This window comes from Anopheles coluzzii, chromosome 2, assembly GCF_943734685.1.
Source record: "Anopheles coluzzii chromosome 2, AcolN3, whole genome shotgun sequence".
In the NCBI taxonomy this organism is placed as follows: Eukaryota; Metazoa; Arthropoda; class Insecta; order Diptera; family Culicidae; genus Anopheles; species Anopheles coluzzii.
The window spans coordinates 37259584-37277891 of record NC_064670.1 but is presented as its reverse complement, the minus strand read 5'-3'; the positions used below and the strand labels follow the sequence as shown (position 1 = coordinate 37277891).

The 18308-nt window shown below is 40.6% G+C and overlaps 6 protein-coding genes across 19 annotated transcripts in view; all 6 read left to right on the top strand.

Moving 5' to 3' along the window:
* LOC120949302 (modifier of mdg4-like) overlaps window positions 1-16102 on the top strand; it is a 40524-nt gene extending 24422 nt beyond the window's left edge. The window contains exons 5-10 of one of the 14 annotated variants that reach the window (XR_007451910.1): window positions 7522-7660; window positions 7739-7872; window positions 8191-8329; window positions 8402-8642; window positions 8733-8847; window positions 8938-9231. Coding sequence is in view for 12 of the 14 variants with exons in the window: in XM_049605712.1 (XP_049461669.1) it covers window positions 5919-6059; window positions 6738-7213 (617 nt within the window). In the remaining 2 variants the exon portion in view is untranslated. Of the gene's footprint in view, window positions 1-704; window positions 1055-2320; window positions 3242-3414; window positions 3510-4425; window positions 5022-5341; window positions 5727-5918; window positions 6516-6737; window positions 7388-7521; window positions 7661-7738; window positions 7873-8190; window positions 8330-8401; window positions 8643-8732; window positions 8848-8937; window positions 9232-9375; window positions 9512-9584; window positions 9844-9971; window positions 10098-11010; window positions 11331-11411; window positions 11498-11674; window positions 12383-14193; window positions 14463-14594; window positions 14764-14862; window positions 15144-15308; window positions 15428-15506; window positions 15676-15737; window positions 15935-16009 lie in introns of those variants that run through there. The other 13 variants (XM_049605719.1, XM_049605718.1, XM_049605715.1 and 10 more) reach the window with 13 other exon arrangements.
* Window positions 8-579, top strand: LOC120949303 (FLYWCH-type zinc finger-containing protein 1-like). The gene has a single exon (XM_049605767.1). The coding sequence runs from the start codon at window positions 8-10 to the stop codon at window positions 410-412; it is 405 nt and encodes a 134-aa protein (XP_049461724.1). The 3' UTR covers window positions 413-579.
* On the top strand, window positions 1062-1906 carry LOC120949308 (uncharacterized). Its single transcript, XM_040366529.2, has 2 exons — window positions 1062-1289; window positions 1408-1906. Exons 1-2 carry the CDS (start codon window positions 1286-1288, stop codon window positions 1731-1733), a joined length of 330 nt encoding a protein of 109 aa, XP_040222463.1. The 5' UTR covers window positions 1062-1285; the 3' UTR covers window positions 1734-1906.
* LOC125906534 (uncharacterized) lies at window positions 12588-13975 on the top strand. The gene is made up of 4 exons (XM_049605762.1): window positions 12588-12698; window positions 12919-13187; window positions 13321-13489; window positions 13618-13975. Exons 2-4 carry the CDS (start codon window positions 12954-12956, stop codon window positions 13770-13772), a joined length of 558 nt encoding a protein of 185 aa, XP_049461719.1. The 5' UTR covers window positions 12588-12698; window positions 12919-12953; the 3' UTR covers window positions 13773-13975.
* Window positions 16103-16193: 91 nt separating the features above from the next.
* On the top strand, window positions 16194-17285 carry LOC125906535 (uncharacterized). The gene is made up of 4 exons (XM_049605765.1): window positions 16194-16473; window positions 16569-16743; window positions 16827-17030; window positions 17122-17285. The coding sequence occupies exons 1-3, from the start codon at window positions 16333-16335 to the stop codon at window positions 16949-16951; spliced, it is 441 nt and encodes a 146-aa protein (XP_049461722.1). The 5' UTR covers window positions 16194-16332; the 3' UTR covers window positions 16952-17030; window positions 17122-17285.
* A 68-nt stretch (window positions 17286-17353) lies between these two features.
* LOC125906536 (uncharacterized) lies at window positions 17354-18266 on the top strand. Its single transcript, XM_049605766.1, has 3 exons — window positions 17354-17644; window positions 17735-17903; window positions 18010-18266. The coding sequence occupies exons 1-3, from the start codon at window positions 17549-17551 to the stop codon at window positions 18177-18179; spliced, it is 435 nt and encodes a 144-aa protein (XP_049461723.1). The 5' UTR covers window positions 17354-17548; the 3' UTR covers window positions 18180-18266.
* Window positions 18267-18308: the final 42 nt, after the last annotated feature.

The window sequence follows — 18308 nt, the reverse complement described above, 5'->3', positions numbered from 1 at the left end:
ACAATTTATGAGCAGTGCAACGTTGGCTAACTTTAGCATAACGCAGCGTGGCCGTCCGCTGCTGGTGCACGAAGGCTATAGCTACATAGGTAATGGAGCGTTTGCGGACACAGTCAACTGGCGCTGCTCGATGCACCGGAAATCCAAGTGCAGGGCGAAGGCAATTACCATGAAGCAGGGTGGCCGGGAGTATATGAAGCTTTCGCATCCTACGCACAATCATCCACCCAAGGCGAAACAACGGAACGCTCGTCCCCTGCCATACGTCATTGAGCAGGCACCATTCGAAGCACCGATCGGTTTGAACGATCCGATCGACGATATGATCAGCCTGTCCGAAGACGTCCCGATGCTGGACTTTTTCTCCGCGATAGAGGATATCTCCGGGGAGGGAACGATCGAATTTCATTGAGATGCTTTGAAACAGATGCTTAATTATGTATCATTTCTGTACATTTCATTGATGCATTAGTGGTATAAGGAGATGTTAATGAATTATTTATGTTTCGCAAAAGCAGAGCTGAAGTGAAGTAAATGAAAGTACTGAACTCATTTTTGTCCAGTGTTGGTCACATTAAACACACTCTGTCTCTTTTTATCTCCTTTGTCTTCCCTAGGGATCGGGAAGGGATCACCAACAAAATAATATACCTAAAATATATATTTATACTAACTATCTCACTCGTTTATGCCGCTCGTTGCAGATAATCTTGGAAGTGGTTCGATCGATTCGATGATTTTCGTAAGCTTGCCCTTGAAAAACAAGATCGTACGGAAAATATACCACAACGGGTTCTACTACTGTCGCAGCAAGTGCATCTACGGTACGACCTACTGGGTGTGCGATCGGGCGAAGCAGGACAATTGCCGGAGCCGTATCACGACGTTCGATGATAAGCGTACCTATAAGGTTACCAATCCCGTGCACAATCACAACCATTGCCTGCAAAACAGCTTCTCTGTATCACACGTATGTGTAGAAAAGGTTAAAACCAATCATAAAAGGGATCGTGTATTAACATTGCAATTTCATTATCTTTTGCTTTTAGGATGATCGATAAACGGCACGGAAAAGAAATCAGTTACACCGTACTGAAACGATCGATGTGAGCAGTGCCGATCCTGCGCAACAATACGGCAGTGCAGAAAAACGATGCAAAGAGCGTGCTAGCTGCTGGCAGTGCTTGCAGTACATGTACATAATAAAGAAACAATTTGAAAATCCTCGTGTGTTACAAAATTAATTTGTTCCCATCCTCGTACCATCATCTTCACCCAACCTTTCATGTGTATGTAAGAAGTAATGCTTGCTTGAACATGCTAAATTGTTACGCACACCATTAATATGTTTTTGTTTTCTTATATAATCTCGAAAAAAAAACAACGAAAACCAACTTCAATCCACAGGGAAAGGAGGGCGGCCGATGACACTGCTGTACGTACAGGCATGGCTGTTCACGGCGGGACAACGCGGCAAACCCAAGCTGGTGATTGAAAACAACTCCTACTTCCGGACGAAGGGTGATAGCCTACGGGCGTACTGGTCGTGTTCGTTCTACAAATCGAAGAAGTGCCGCAGCAAGCTGGTAACCCACCGCGGTAGCCATACGGTGAAGTACACGCACAGACCGCACACCCATCCGGACGAGTATTCGGACACGTCCAGCGTGACACCGCTCGACGCGGATATTGATGAATTTTACATACGGGATGGAAAGGACTGTCTTGCCTGAAGCAGGCTGACGATCGTTGTTTCCATTTCGGAGCGTTATTTGAATGTCTATGATTTCCTTTTTTCTTTTCTATTTTGTATGGTATCAATTAGTGTGCGTCTGTGTGTGGACAAGAAGAAGTTTTCCCAAATAAAATTGACCTGCCCTAGTAGTAGCGGACTCTAGAAAATGAATGGGTTTTATTTTCTTTATTTCTAGGACTGTTGCTGTTGTGATGTGTGACTAGTAATTAGATTGTACGATCGTAAAACATTTTAATACAACTAATAAGCAGTTTTACTTTCAGGTGGCTTGAGCTGTGGGCCTAAGTCGTATCAGATGAGATATTATACTGCCGGAATGTTATTCATAAAAGTAAGCAAAATGAATGCAGAACTCTCTTTCTCTCTGGGGCCGGGAAGCGTCTACACAAACCGACTGTATCACAATGATGGCTTAATGATCCGAAAATATTTAAAAACTAATAAAAAGTGAAGCTCAAACACACAATACGGTGCTATGTTAATTATTATGCTCCCATGTTCGCGCTACTACAATGTAACCCTTTTTCCACATACTAATTGATTTTGTTATTGGTTTTATTTTAGATGCCCATAATCGTAAAAAGCAGTATAGCAGTAGCACACATAAGCCAGAAATGCACAGCACGAAACCGGAACTGAGCTCCGCTTCGAACAGAAAGAATAAAAATACTCCTACCGACGACGACGAAGAGGATGAAAAGATAGGTATAGAGCACAAGTTTGCGCTCGATCTGCGCCTGGAGACGGGCAGCAAAGGTCGCCCAAAGCTGATAATGGGCGGATATGCGTTTTTCCGGAACAACAGCAGCAATAACAAGACCTACTGGCTTTGCTCGAAAAACCGTATGATGAAATGTCGGGCACGCATCATCACCTTGGATGGGTGCTCTGGGATGATACTGAAAAACCAGGTTCACAACCATCCCCCTACCGAGCAGTAAGGATGACGGGTGCGTCGGGAGAAGTGATGGTGGAAGAAGATGACCCTTTGATAATCATATATTTAGAAATAGATTTTTATCACTGTCAGAACCAGATTTATCTCGCCTATAATGAACTAGCTTCTCGGTAGGCCTAAAGTTAAAAAAACCCATTGCACAGGAAGATATGGTTAGGAATTTATCTATTTACAGTGACATTTCGTAAGCTTCTGGATTATTTTGTTGATTTAAATACTGAAGTTGCATTCTATAAGTTTGGTAACTACCCTACTAATTAGTGATTTTGCATAAAATACAGTCCTAAAAATTTTTCAACTCAGCATAGGCTCCACTGAGATTAGCTAAACAATTGCGAAATGTATCATGCGCGTATCAATATATGAAGCGAATAATTAAACAGATGGATCATCTAAATCATGTATAGAAACGATTAATATTACGGTGTCGCCCAATGGAATTAGCATTGAAAGGAGGTATACTTGGCATGGCCTGTCAGAGAAGCGCAACGGAAAATCAATAAATGTAACGGTTTGCTTGCCCCCAGTCACAACAGTGTGAAATGAACAATAGCATTGATGAAAGTGTAGCATTAATGTATCTTTATAGTCCAATAGTGACCTTTTTTGTACCCAATAACAATGTTACCCTTAAATTGTTAACATCTCAATTGCAAGTGAAAATAACATTTCTTCGTTTTCCCCCACATTATTCTTTCAGGAACCGATGCTACGATAAGTTTCATAAAAGGGCAACGAGGAGCATTGAAACTAATATACCAAGATCACACGTACATCTGCGTGAAGCAGCAAAAGGGAAGCAAATATTGGACTTGCTCGAAGCAACGGAGCAAAAAATGTTTGGCCCGTCTTATTACGGATCTGGATGTTCAGAAGATATGCGCACGTAATACCATACACAATCATCCGGCCACCTTTGTGAAGGATGTGTACCACTCGTGAATAGGAGTCGGCAAACACCTTCACCGTTTAAGTGAAATAGCTATTTGTTGTCATTGTATTCTTGACTTGTATTCGTTATGTTTTCATTGTATTCGTCAACGGGACTTTCTCTTTAGCCAGTTATCGTAAATCAGGGAACGTTTTTAAATATAGTTATCATTATTATCAAAGTGAGAGATCCTTAATCCCAACGAGAGATGATTTGATTTTTTCTACCAAAAGGCTCACGAGCAGGGAGAATTAAAGTTGAATCAGCACACTTTACATTCAAACTAATTATTTTTTCCTCGTTATATCCAGAGATTTAATTTAGATGTTTCAGGTGAGTACAGCCAGAAATTAGCGAACTACCAATATTGTTTGTAGCGTGTGTCGCTAAGTTATTTCTTTATAATTTATTTCATTTTCAGGCTCAAATATTGTGGCAAGTAATAAAGCCAGTGCAGAATCATTAAGACGGCACCGTTCAGAGATAGTATTTTTTCTCCTTCGATGGATACTACGCCTCTGTCAGGGTCGCTTGCGCTACACAACCGCAAGTTTGGTCGTACAGTGCGTAAAGGTCTCTCTTTAGACTATGGGTTGCCTTCACTAAGTGTCAGATGTATGGGAAAATAAATAAAATTATAGCTCTATTACTCGCTAGTTGTGTTTTGTTGATAGATCGATCGATCGTATCCGTCGTGAGCAGCTATTGTACTGATCAATTATCCTTCTGCTCGCATTCACTAACCATCCTTTTGTGTTTTCTTTTTTTCATTTCTTGTAGACCGCAAAATTCAGCCACCCGACCCAATTACGCTGTACCGTCCCAGGTTGACTTTTATACAGGGTCAACGTGAACACAAACTGCTAGTAATTGGTGGATACACGTATGCGCGGAACAATTTTGCCGGAGACGACACCATCTACTGGGCTTGCCGAACGTCATACAAACAAGTGCGGTGCTCTTCACGCGTCGTTACTACTCTACTGGACGACGGAATGTACCGCATAACGATCACCAATCCGAAACACAACCATCCGCGACGTGTCAATTTGTCCAAGGAGTATCTGATAAATATCAACAAAACGCGCCATTCTTATCAAGAACCCAGACCAACATTTATCATCGACGATGGTGCCTCAAATTCGAAAATGGCCAATTAATTCTTGTCAGCTATCTTATTTTGGACAGACAATTTTTAAAAGCAAGTAACATATCTTATCATGTTTTTTTTTTTTCTTTCAATTATTGGATTTAAAGCATTGCCTTTGTCGCGAGCGTAGTGAACAAAACATTGACGAAAAGTATCGATTAGTACTGCTTGATAACGTGTGCTGGCAAATGAATGTGGTTTCAGGCTAAAGCCTGAATAAAAAAAAATCATAACGAAAAGAATAATAATCATAACGGACACGCAACGAATAAGTAAGAATGAAAAGAACTGTGTGTGAATAGCATCATAAACCTTTTTTTCTCTTAAAATTGGTTCAATGGAAAATATCTTAATTTCATATTATTTTCGAAAGAAACTACAACGATCACATCCAACCGAACAAGTCAAGCTAAAGACTATCAATTGGTATTGATATAAATACAATTAATATGTTTGTGTTGTTGTATTTATTTTATTAGCCTATCACTTGAATAAGCATTATTTCATATTTACTAATACTCTTTTCCCTCTAAACCCTCTTTTCAGTTCGCCGGCAGCGAGGCAACAAAAAGCACGATCAGACAAAATGGCTAAAGATTGATCTGTCTCCAATACTGCAAAAACCGTCCGAGCCCGTCGTACTGGTACCGTGTCGCCTGGGCGGTATGAAAGTGTTCTATCAAGGCTACTACTTCGAGTATCATACGTCCAAGAGCGGCATCAAGCACTATCGCTGTGTGCATCACGCCCAGCATGACTGCAAAGCACGGATCATCGTTAAAGCATCACGCGTGTACGAATTTGTCCCTATGCACAACCATCCACATGATGATGATGCATGATCGATCGTTGATCGTACGTTTTATTAGAGTAGAGTGTAAAATGTTCGCTTGATGTATTATTTTCCCGTGTGTGTGTGTTTTTTTTCACGATTGCATGCTTTAGTATATGAGTTTTTGAATAAATAAACAAGTGTTTATACTTTTCGCTCAAATAAAAAAAGTGGTAGTGAGTGCGTAGCGCGTTAGATCAATAGAATGTCGAAATAACGTTGGATGTGTCGATCGAAAGGATAAAGATAAACCTTCGCTAATACACTCTTTACGCGTTTTATCCCTTATAGAAACGAAACAATCAAGCGACCAGAAACGCAAGGACGACTATCGTAACCATCCGGACGCGTTCGAGCTACCGGCACCTGTGAAACCGGGCGTGTCAGCCATCCGATCCTATCGGCCCGTGCAAAAGCTCAACAACACGGACGGTAAGCAAAGGACCAAGCGCACCGCCACAGCAATGGGCGTAGTTGCAAGAGCCTCCACCGCCAAAACCGGCGGATCGCCGCCCGGGCGGTTGCGCAAACTTTCGATAAACGAGATTCTGGCCACACCGGGAACACCGGTAGTGTATCTAACCAATCGATTCGGCTCGGCTAAGGTAGTGCTGGACGAGCACCAGTATGTGTATCACTTTGCGGCGAAAGGTGTCAGCTACTATCGATGCGATCAGTTCAAGCGCAATCAATGTCCTGCCCAAGTGTTGGTGGTCAGTGGCATGACGCATGCGGTGAACGTTGAGCATACGCATCCCGTCGACAGACAATTGCATGAGCCAGTATGCTCCCGATACACCGCACCATAGAGATGCGAGCCTTAAGGCAAATAGATAGAACACTTCCCACTGTGTGTTGTGTCACACATAATTATGCTTATTTTAAAAGGTAAAGGTTTACTCCGATAGTAGGTTGGTGTAAAGGTTCAAAGGCGAATGAATCAAAATGTTCTCTTAACTACATCGTCCCAAAGCTTTGTTTAAAGACCATATTTGCTTGATTCGTTTTTGTTTTGTTTGTTTTCAGGGTAAACCTTTACCACCATAGAAAATTATGTTATGCTTCTTACACTTATGTCCTATTCGTTCTTCCTATTTGCTTTCTCAACAGCAATAAATCGGATGTTGGCAAACACATTCTCACCGCCGAAGGAATCACCATCGAAACAATCGCAGGATAGTCCGCGTTCTAGCACAATGCCAGCGATAGCCAACGCCCCTTCGGGCGTGAAAAAACACTCTACGCCAATAAGCACAAATTGCAGGACCATCAGCCCCAAACAATCCTCCAAACCTGTAGTGAACTTTGCCGAAATTACAAAGACCAAACCGGTAGAAATGTCGATCCTGCCCACGCGGAAAGGGGCTGCCGGGGTCCTTTGCCAGGGGCATCATTTCGAGTTTCGCTACACGCGACAACACCATAAGGTGTACCGGTGCGCTTGGCACAGCACGCATAGCTGCCAAGCCCAGGTGCTTCTGCATAATAAGCTGTTCTACATCATCCACGACAAACATACGCACAGCGAGTCTTCCAAGCTACATCCGGACATATTGGGCAAAACTACCCTCAAAACTAATAATTGATAAACAACAACACTGTGGCCTTTCATTTTTTATTAGTGTGTATTACGGTTTGCGACACGCAATAGGATAGAGATATAGGATAGGATCAATGTGCGGGGTGGCAATATAGCATCTTTGTGCAACGATTTTTAACAATACGGTTTCAATAAATATAGTTACACTTTTGTCAGTGTACTTTCTGGGAGCTTTTTCATAACTTTCATATATTTTGTTGTGCTAGACGGTACACTCTGAATCGACAGGTTTGCTAAATGCACAGATAATTAACGAAGCTGTTTTCCATTACCACTTTATTCCATACGCCAAAGACGTACCGCACCCGGATACGAGGCTAATCAGCAAAAGCAGGATAACGAACCAGCTTTGCATCGATGGATTTCCGTTCACGCGTCACATGATGAAAAAAGATACCATCTACTGGCGGTGCATCCAGTTTCGCGCTTTTCGGTAAGTCGCCAAATTTCTTGTACACACCGTTATTTTTAAACATTATTTACAAATATTGTGTTGCTTTTTTATGTACAGCTGCCCTGCGCGACATAGACAAAATCGTGCAACGGGCTTACTGGAGCTGGTGCATTCGGAGCACAACCACGAACAAATTCAGACCCGTCGTAAGCGTGGCACCCTCAAGGAACTTATGAGGCAACGGATAATGAGTCAGTTATACACAAAACGGTCATCGAATAAAGGCCAAACCTAATCCCCAAGAGAATCAAATATAATTTGACTTACGATTTTTAAAGCCGAGACGCAGTGAAATTTTAGCGAATGTGAGGTCATATTGGCGCGTAAACAAAAACAGCTCCACAACGTGTCTTATTTTTAATGCAACTGTTACTAGTTTAAAATATTATTTCCGATTTTTTAAAGGAGGTCCATATTTTAAATTAAAATTTTGAATAATTCATTCTTTCGTTGTACACTCACTTGCAATAGACGTGGCGCAACTGATCATTTACCCTATCTATTCGCAGATCCGGCCGTTAAAAATGTGTCCTTCATACGATCGAAACGTGGCGCGATACAACTCCATGTTAATGGGTACTTTTACACGAAAGATAAAACACGCAATAACATCACCTTCTGGAGCTGCACCCAGGCAAGAGTGTACTGGTAAGCCAGAGCTTGATTATTTCCTTAGCTGTAACTAAACTAACATCTCACTTCCATTTAATTTCGTTCCAGTTGTGCGGCACGGGCTTCATCCGTTTCAACGGTGCATAAAAAAGGAACACATCGCGAGAAAGTGATACTAAGAGGAGACCATAATCATCCAATCGTCACGGAACGACGGAAACCGGGAAAACGGGCCCAATTAATCCTCGATCTACATCGCAAAAGGACGTCCGTTACGAATGAACACAAAATAGAGAAAAAATCATAACTAACCCAGCCGAAGTATACTATGGATAATCCTCCAAACTGTGTAAGTCCAAAATTTCTCTATTATTTCTTTAGCATTCTTTGTGTGTCTTGTTTTTTCTACTTACGCGTTGTTTTTTAACTAATATTTCAGATGATGATCTCCAATTGATCATGATACAATTGATGATATCCGGATTTCCTTACACCAAGCAGTTGCAGCGTTGTCATGCGATATTTTGGAAATCCTGTCAGGCCAAACCACTCAGGTAATATTCTATCTATTGTACAAGATTGTCTGTCGATGTTGTCTGTCGAATACATTACTTTCCTTTCTTGTTGTTTATCGTTTGTTTTAGATGCTCAGCGGCAGCGACAACTTATCCCACCTTAAGAATGTGCACCATTCGTGGAAGCGACAATCATTCGATAAATTATGGCCGACGGAAATCCGGAAGACGGTTAAATTAATGCTAAAGCCCCCTCATGATCTTTTATAAGCGTGTGTGATGTTGCTATTTAGTTAGTTTTTTGTTAGCACAACAAAACACACTCCAGGGTGTAAAAGTATGTGTTCTGATTGTGGAAGTGATAGAAGAAGAGTAATAAATAATCGGCTTGCTCTCTGGTGATCTATGGTGATGAATAATAAATGATCTACTTGCTCTCTGGTTATTGCAAATGTATTCAAAAAATATATTTAAAAAAACATTGAATTTTAGGTTTTTTTTGTTAAAAAAAAAGATATTATTTTGTGTTTGTTATGTTTAAAACTGATTTTTTCTTTTCGTATTTAGGTACACCCAAACGTCCTGTATTCATATTAAACAAGGACAGCCAAGTACAAGTCATGATCGATGGTCAATTTTTCGACAAACATGTACAAACGCGCGAAAAGGTCAAATGGAAATGCGTTAAATGGGATCAACATGGGTAAGTTTTGAATGTAAAAAGCTGGAAAATGTAGACACATACTAAATCAGATATAAACCCTTTCTTTTCCCAGCTGCAAAGCATTTGTGGTAACTTCTTGTGCGAAAGATAGAAAACTGCTGCATTACAACGCATCGCATAATCACAAGCTAGAGCCAGTTATCGCACGAACATCGCCACAAGAATCGAAGGAAGCACACGAACTGATGAAACAATTTCGCGCCAATTTGCGTTCAAAGCTACAATCAAAGCGCGGAAAAGCGGAGACACAAAGCCGAGCTAAACGATCGCAATGAACGCCGTTGGGAATGTGAAGATGAGTGAATTTCCGGGTAAGTACAGATATGCGTAATTATTGGTTAGTCTTTCATTCAGCATATTAAGTGAACTGCTGTACGGCGGCCGCAACAATAACCATTTCGTTGATAGTTTCTTTGTTATGTTGTTCTTCTATTTGTAGCCACAACAATCGTATCATCATCCGCAATTAATGAAACAAAATGACAAGCAACGTATTTGTTTTTACTATACCAGTTAAACATATTAAGAACAATGCAAACGTCTAATAAAAAACTGTTCTGACCAAGAGTGATAATTTTAATAACACACTTTAACCAGCTGCGGTGGGAACGCGGGGTGGTGGCCGCCTGTGTAAACCCACATTATATGTTTGCTTGTTTTGTTGGATTCATTCTACTAGGTAAACAAAAAGTGGAGTATCTCGTAACGCCCCGCGGTGGTTTGCAACTAAGCATCGACAACTTCCGCTTTGCACGCGATCGTGTACTACAGAATGTGGTTACGTACCGTTGCGTGCACTATAAACCGTTGGGGTAAGTGTCGATTCGATTCTTACTGAGAAAAGCTCATGTATACAACTTTATACCACCTTCACAGCTGCATGGCTCGCGTTAAGACCTACGAGGCGGAGAAGAAATTGCAAATTTTACAAAACAAGCACAATCATCCTGCGTACATGGATCGGCGACGCAATGGGGCACTGCGAAGCTTGCTAAATGCGCGCAAGCAGTTGTCGAAAAAAAAACTAAAATAGAACAAGTACGATATGTTACAAATCTTATTACTATATACACATCAGCAAACTCTAAAGAGATGGTGGAATCAACAATATTAACCACGCTTTATTTTACAGAACTCCCCAACGAACATCAGTAAGTAACGGATAGCACCCCAGTGCCAGTTGGTTAAAAAGTCATTTATGTATATATGAAAAACATCGAGAAAAAAAATTATTGCCACCATGTAAAAATGAATAAACTGAAAATGTCACCAAAGCCTTAGCTAGTTATGCGTTTTGTGAAATAGTATGCCATTTTATACGATAAAAAACACAATTTGATAAAAAAAATCTATACTTGTTCGTTTTGCAAACTTACAGTTCTCTTTACCATAATTGTATAAAAATAATCATTAATTATAGTTTTAAAAGAAAGTAATTGAACCGTATTCGACTAATCCGTACATTGTTTTGCTTTTAGATAAGAAGATTCCAAAAAAAGTGAACGAAGTTCTTCCTAAAACAACAACTAGCCGAGGAAAGCGTGAATTGGAGCAAGCAAACGATCCCTATGGTTACAACTCGCGTGGCAACTTGATGTACCAAAACTACAGCTTTTCGAAGGCCAGCAGTAACGGGATGGCTAACATCATCTACTGGCGATGCACCGAGTATCGTAAGCAAAAGTGTCGCTCGACGTTAAAAACGATGGGCAAGCAGCTGTACATTATCGATGCGAAACACAATCACGTACCGAAAAAGTATGGCCACATCATGTCTGCCACATTGCCAATCTTTAATGTGAGTGGCCGCGTTTCTTGCATGTCGTTTTTTCTCTCTTTAATTACTGATTTAAAACCAATCATTTGCGTTTACTTACAGTGTCTTCCGGAGGATGATGGCGAAATAGAGAGCATATCTGCAGATAAAAATGTTATTAAATAAACACAGAATTCAGATTAAACGAGTGAGAAATGTGTGTGTGATTGATTTTCAATGCTTTGTCGTGGACAAAGCTGATTGTTGTCTCTTTTTTCACAGATCTGTCACGTTGTGTAAGAGCAAATAGAGGGGAAAAACCTCACCGTTTTGTGTCTTCGGTGTCTATAATCCTTCTTTTTTACTTGTACCTTCTCTATTCCCAGATTTAGCACTGGAGGTGGATGTATCGAATGAGTTAACACGAAAACTGCCCGATGTGACGCTGTTTAAAACGAACCGTGCCAAGGCGGAGAAAAAGAAAGCGGACAGCAGCGCGCCAGCCTCCTCCTTACTACTGCAACAGCAACAGCAGCCGCCTGCTTCGATCGCGCTCTCTGACGGCACTGGGAAAAAATTCAAAAAAATTGCTTCCACCGTACAGGTCGTAAAGCCCAATGTGGACACTGTGAAGATGATCAACAACGTCCGGCCAAATCCGGACCACATTGTGAAGCAACTGTCAAATGGCCACACACTGATGAAGCTTGTGAAAACGCGTGTACGTGGGTTCTGTGTGAGCTGCATTAGGAAAATGCATGATCCTGAGTACAAGAAAAAGTTGGAGAAAATTATCACCTACTGTTCGGCCTGTCCCGCCAGCGAGTGGTCCTGTGTGAATTGCTTCGACGAAAGCCATGGGGTGGGAGAATAGGAGCTTTAGTACTTGATTTTAAAATGTAAAATGAATGCATTTTCTTAATGCTAATTAGAAGTTCAAAGATTGATTAAAGAATTATGACGAAACAATAGTTACGGCTGAGAAGCTTCGCCGTTAGTGAAATAACAATCGAAACAGCAGACGCCTCGGTAGAATTGTCAAAATAATGTGTTTCGGATATTAAAAATTGCGGAAATTGCATTCTTTTTCAATACATGTTTTATCATTTTGTCAATTCTATTCCAAACAACCGGCTGATTTCTGTGCAACGTGCATGGTAAGATACACTTTGCTAAAATTAACGTATGAGCAAGCCATTGTACTAATAATGTAACTGTAATGGAAATGTAATTCAATTACATTATTGCTATTTTTAATAATTTATACTAACAGCACATCGTTTCATTTTAGGATAAAAATTCGACTTCGAATTCTATGGACGGAAGCGGGATCAACTACCATCATCTAACGCATCTGCAAACGAGGCTCATATACCTGCATGTAGGAAGTTGCTGCAATAGCGAAATTCGGTACAATGCTCAAAATTTGAATTAATATCACTAAAAAAACTGGATATAAAATAAATTCACCTGTGTAATTGCGGCTGTTGTTTTATACAAATTTATAATCATCTCTCAGTTAGATAGTTTAAGAAGAAACAATCACTATTTCAATAATACACTCCTCTACAAATATATCTAATGTTTTATCTAATTTTCCCCCCTTTCCCATAATCTTTTGCCTTCATAGCGAAACGCCAACGACAGCTTCAACTAACCGTGGGTATGAAATCTGCCCAAAACCGAACAAATATTCGTAAACCAGCGAACCTTCCACAAGGTGCCACCACCACTACCAAATCTAAGGAAAGCACCACTCCCACCAAGACACCCAGCATCTCGGACTTAGGCTACGAACTCGTGCCAGTGCCCGGATTCAAGTTTCCGTTACAACAACGCTCCGACGTGGAATGTCTCGAAAATGCTATCCAAAACAATAAAGATATTCGTAAAAAATATGTAAGTATATGAACCTTACTACACACCACACATGGGTTTTAAGCTGATTGAAGGCTCCAGCTAGCATCCGTTTTTGCTGAAGGGTGTAGTTCAACTGTAAACACTATTGATTTGTTTTATCCTTCTTTTGCAGATTGCTTTTCTCGCTCAACGTAAGCCAAAACACATGGGTATACATAAATTCATTTCCACTGTCTTTTCTGATGAAGCACTAAATGCGTACAACTTGCACGGTTCCAACACGTCGGGCCGCGCCAAAATACCCATGAAAACGTACTCGGTGTTTTATGACTGTTTCATCGGTAAGGGAACGACGATCACGATCGTGTAGCTTATCGAATGTTTTTTGTTTCTGTCTGTGTTCACCGTTTTTTATTTTTAATTCCTTTATTTTGTTTCTCTTTTGCTTGCGGTTTCTTCTCGATAACAGAAGCATTCGAAAGTTCCGGTTTGAATGAGCGCGAGCTACAATCCCAGCTAACGGCAGCTATCAAGCATAGCCGAAATAGGATGAGACAGCGCACGTTCCGTGCAAGAAAAAGTCTTGTCAAGAACGAAAAAACCCCCGGCGATAAATCGGAATGATGGCTGAATAACCTCAACTACAGCAAATTAACACAAAAGGGAGTGTAAAAATACACGCAAGCCTATCCCCGAAATCCACGAAACCCTTTATTTTGTAGAAAGAGCGTAAAGAATTACGTTTTGTAGATTCTAATGGTCACTGGGCTGAAATTTAGCCATGAACAATAAACTTTTTTTTTAATATACGTTCATAAATCCTTCAATTGTTTGGTATATCTGTGCGGTATTGTAACACTTGTATTACACAAAAGATGTTTTTCAGCTACTGTGTACACTCAACCGCAAAGAGAGGACCTTTCGAAGCCAGTTTTCGCGATAGAAGCGAATGCTGCTTCATACTGTAAAATAGCAGTTCCAGCTTACAAAAGAGTACTTATTTACGCCCCTTCTAACACGCAGCTATTGTTGACTCTCGTTTCAGAGCTGACGGTGGAGGTTGAGCGACTGAAGAAAAGGCTCGTGGAGTTACGTGGTTACGGAAGGAAGCATTCGCAGAACCCCAGCAACGTCGAAATGCTCACGATCCAGGAGAAACTGAGAAACATAGATGAACATTTTTACAAAGATCATTCAATAGATCCCCGGAAACCGCTTACGATCAGCGGATTCCCAATGCCACTGCAGTGCGAGGAGGATGTGGATCGTTTGGAGCTGATGGTTAATCGTAATCCGAAAATAAGAGCGCAATATGTAAGTGTGTTGTAAGGTGGTTCGGTACCTCTGCTCTACGGAACAAATCGAAGAAGTCGAATACAAAAATATTTGAACAATAGAAATATGTACATCTAAAACATCATGTTGTTTTTTTTTCTTTACTTACAGATTGAATTCCTCCGTTGCAAGAAACCGTTTAGCTTGGATATTAGTGAGTGTATTGGTAAATTTTTTACCGGCGAAGCACTTGCCAATTTTAGTTGGAAATGCATCAGAACTTCCGATAAGGCTCGGAACGCGATGACGGATTATCATATATTTACCTCTTGTATGCTGGGTATGTGTGTGCTACGTGTTATTGCAACAGACGTAAGAGCATATTTTGTACGATTTATCTCTACATCTTCTGTTTCTGGGTGTTTTTGTTTCTTTACAGAAGCATGGGAAGCGCAAGGCATAGACGAGACTAAACTTGGCAGTGAATTGCGGCGGGCGATCACAATACTCGCCAAGAGACGCTATATCGCCAACTATCATAAGCGGGATCGCTAGCAAGTTTGCTAAAATAGTCGATTATGCGTCACAATATTATACTATAATTCGTGCACGTTTAACAACATTTTTTATTTTAGGAGGATTTTTAACAAGGATTTGTTTCATTATCATCGATTTAACAAGTAGATCCTCCCAAATATGTTGATAGCATACAATTGAGCGTGTTAATAATATGATCGAATAAATTAATTTGTTTTTTCCCAGAACACATATATGAAACAAAAAATTGTACTGTACGTTCTAAGAACCCTCAACATCTTTCCCTAAAAGATACAAACACCCACGCATCTGTATCTAATCTATTCGATGATCTTTTCACACAAATAGAGCATCACAAATCGTACGACGAAGTTGTTACCGGATTTTGTTTCCCCCTATCGTGTCAGGAAGACATCGAACGGCTCGAAAACACCATCCGCATCAACCCAACGGTACGTCGTCAGTATGTGAGTAATCTGTCCCAGCTATCACAGAATATGTTGCAATTGATTTTCTAATATGTGCTATCTCCTTCCTATATAATAGATACGCTTTCTGGCATCGAAAAAGCTGCCGAACGAAACGATTGGAGCTTGTTTCAAACGGTTCTTCACACACTGGTCGCTGTACAACTTTAGCATGCAGAAACCGGTAGGACCTGATCGTAAGAAACAGTCCATGCGGGAGTTTAAGCTGTTCACCGAGTGTATGCTGGGTAAGCGATCGGGCAATCTGTCCAAAATGCATTTAAATGCAGTGAAGCCTTTTCGATTGCAGAGGCTTGGCAGTCGCAAGGATTGGATGAGGATCAACTGCTCGCTGAGCTGCAGAGCGCTTTGACTGATGCACACGAAAGTATCAACCAAAGCCACCACAAGCGCCGTGAACGCTCGGAAATGATACAGATGAGGCTGAGGATAGGACAGAGTCACAGCCGGTTAACAAAATAATTGCCCAGGGCATTAATAATTGTGGTACATAAAGCAAATTTCAATGCAAAAAAAAACATCGGATGATGAAATGATCTTTTCTATGTTATTTTTTTTTAGCTACGCCAAAAGTTAAACAAGATCATCGCTAAATCGAAAGCTGACACCGTTTTGCAGGAACTGGATCGAGAGTTTCATCGTGAAATTCTTCACGTGCAACATAAATTATAGTTTCTTTTGTTCGAAATACATACTGCTTGGCTTAGATCTTTATAAAATTTGTTTTATTTTAAAACGCGTTCGTGTAATGTAGAAAACTAAGTGTAGTTTGAGTGATCAACGAACATCGGTTCCATCGCTGCCTGTTGCAGATACGTTTGCCACGTATAATAATCGTTTATCTACCTTTTACAGACTCGAACAAATCCACTCCTCCATCAAAAATGAAGATTTTCACAATACAGCCAGAATCTGGCACCGCTGGATTGATGTCACGAACGCTCTCATTCCCACTGGCGACCAGCGACGATATTGAGTGTCTGGAGCAGTACGTGAAGAGATCGACGGAAATAAAAAAACAATATGTAAGAATGCATGATTTAGCCACAAACAAAAAGCAAACAAAGCTAAAACAATACTTTTAACGCGATGTACACCTTTCTTTTCAATGCATGTGCAGGAATCAATATTGCTGCGACACTTGCTGAAGGCATCCCTAAAGCCAGCGTTTGCCCTATTGCGCATCTTCACGGAAGAGTCCCTAGCGGACTACAACTACAGTGGCCACTGTAACTATACGCGGGACAAGAAAAAGGCGATGAAAAACTACACAATATTTACCAACTGCATTGAGTGTAAATATTGCTGTATTTGTAAATGAAATGGTCTATTTAACTAATACTTGATTTCTATCCCTTTTTTATGATGATGATTACAGCTGCCTGGTCGAATGTGTTACCGGAAGAACTGCGCTCCAGAGCCGTGCGGGACGTGATCGCTCTCATAGGAAATCGGAAGCGAATGCGACGACTGAAGCAAAGGAAAGCGGCTAAACAGTTATAGGCCAACCCGTAAACATCGACAGTTGGCATATTTACAATTATTTTAGGATCGCTTTTTGTTTGTCCTCAGGATCATGCGCGTGAGTATTTACACGAATGCCAAATGGGTATTTTTTATATTTTTCTAAGAATAATAATTTATATTCATACTTTCTCATTTTTTTTTTGCAGAGACAGAGGCGCCGCCACCCTGCCAGTGTTGTAGTAGAGCGGTGTAAAAGTGAAAAAAGGAAACATTAGGAATATTTTTAAAATAAATATGACGACAAAAATGTATAACAGGGGTTTTGTACTCTAAATATGTAGGCTACGAAGTGTCTCCGCACTTAATTCATCCATAATTCATCCACTATGATTCGATGATTGTTAATTTTTTACCACAGGAATTGGCTACATCGAAAGCAATCATCGTCAAGTTAAATTTGCTTAATTGAATGTGTTCAATATACGTATAAGTACACATGATTACATCTGATACATTAAATGAGATTCATATTTTTTCTCCCATTCTTTCCATTTAGAGCTACTCAAGCGAAGCGTGTTTGCAGAATCGCAACTTTGTGGGAAATTTGAAGGCACCAGCACTAAAACCAGCCTGATGCACTATGAACTTCGGTTCCCCATCGATGACGAGGACGGTGTTGAATTACTGGAAACAATGGTTCAGTGCAACGATAGTGTGCGGCGCGAATACGTAAGTCGCACGTGGTTTGACTGCGCTTGAAAGAGATCGTTGAATAATGGAAACTAATTACTGAAACATATCGTTTGGCTGCTTCTACAGGTAGACTATCTGCGGTCGGTAGCAAAAAACAAAGCAGACATCATGTCGGTTTTTGGTAAAATATTCACCGATAAAGCCATGTACGCGTACAACTACTCTGGCATCTGCAACCGGGGACCTCGACGTAAGCCGATGTTAAAGTATGAAATCTTTACACTCTGCATGTTGGGTAAGCAAACTTGTTGTACGCAAAATACATTCAATGTGAGAAGCAAAGGCGAATTGAAGCATTTATGTTTTTTCTATTGTTTTGATATCTAATTGTTTCCGTACAGAGGCATGGAAAGCCATCGGAGTTGAGGAAGACATGCTGCGCGACACGTTAACAGTTATAATTAAGAAAATCAATGGACGAAAACGCAACCGAAAGTACTTCCAGAAGCGTCGCATAAATCGAGATCTCTTGATAATGGACAGTGTGGAAGTTGATTCTAGCGATGCGTAACTCGTTGCCCTCACATACTGCGAACAAATTTGGTTAATTTACCGATGGTTATGAAATAAAGCGCTTGTGGTTTCAATGTTTTATAAATATTTGCAATAATAATATAATGTTGGGGATGGGCGAAAAACA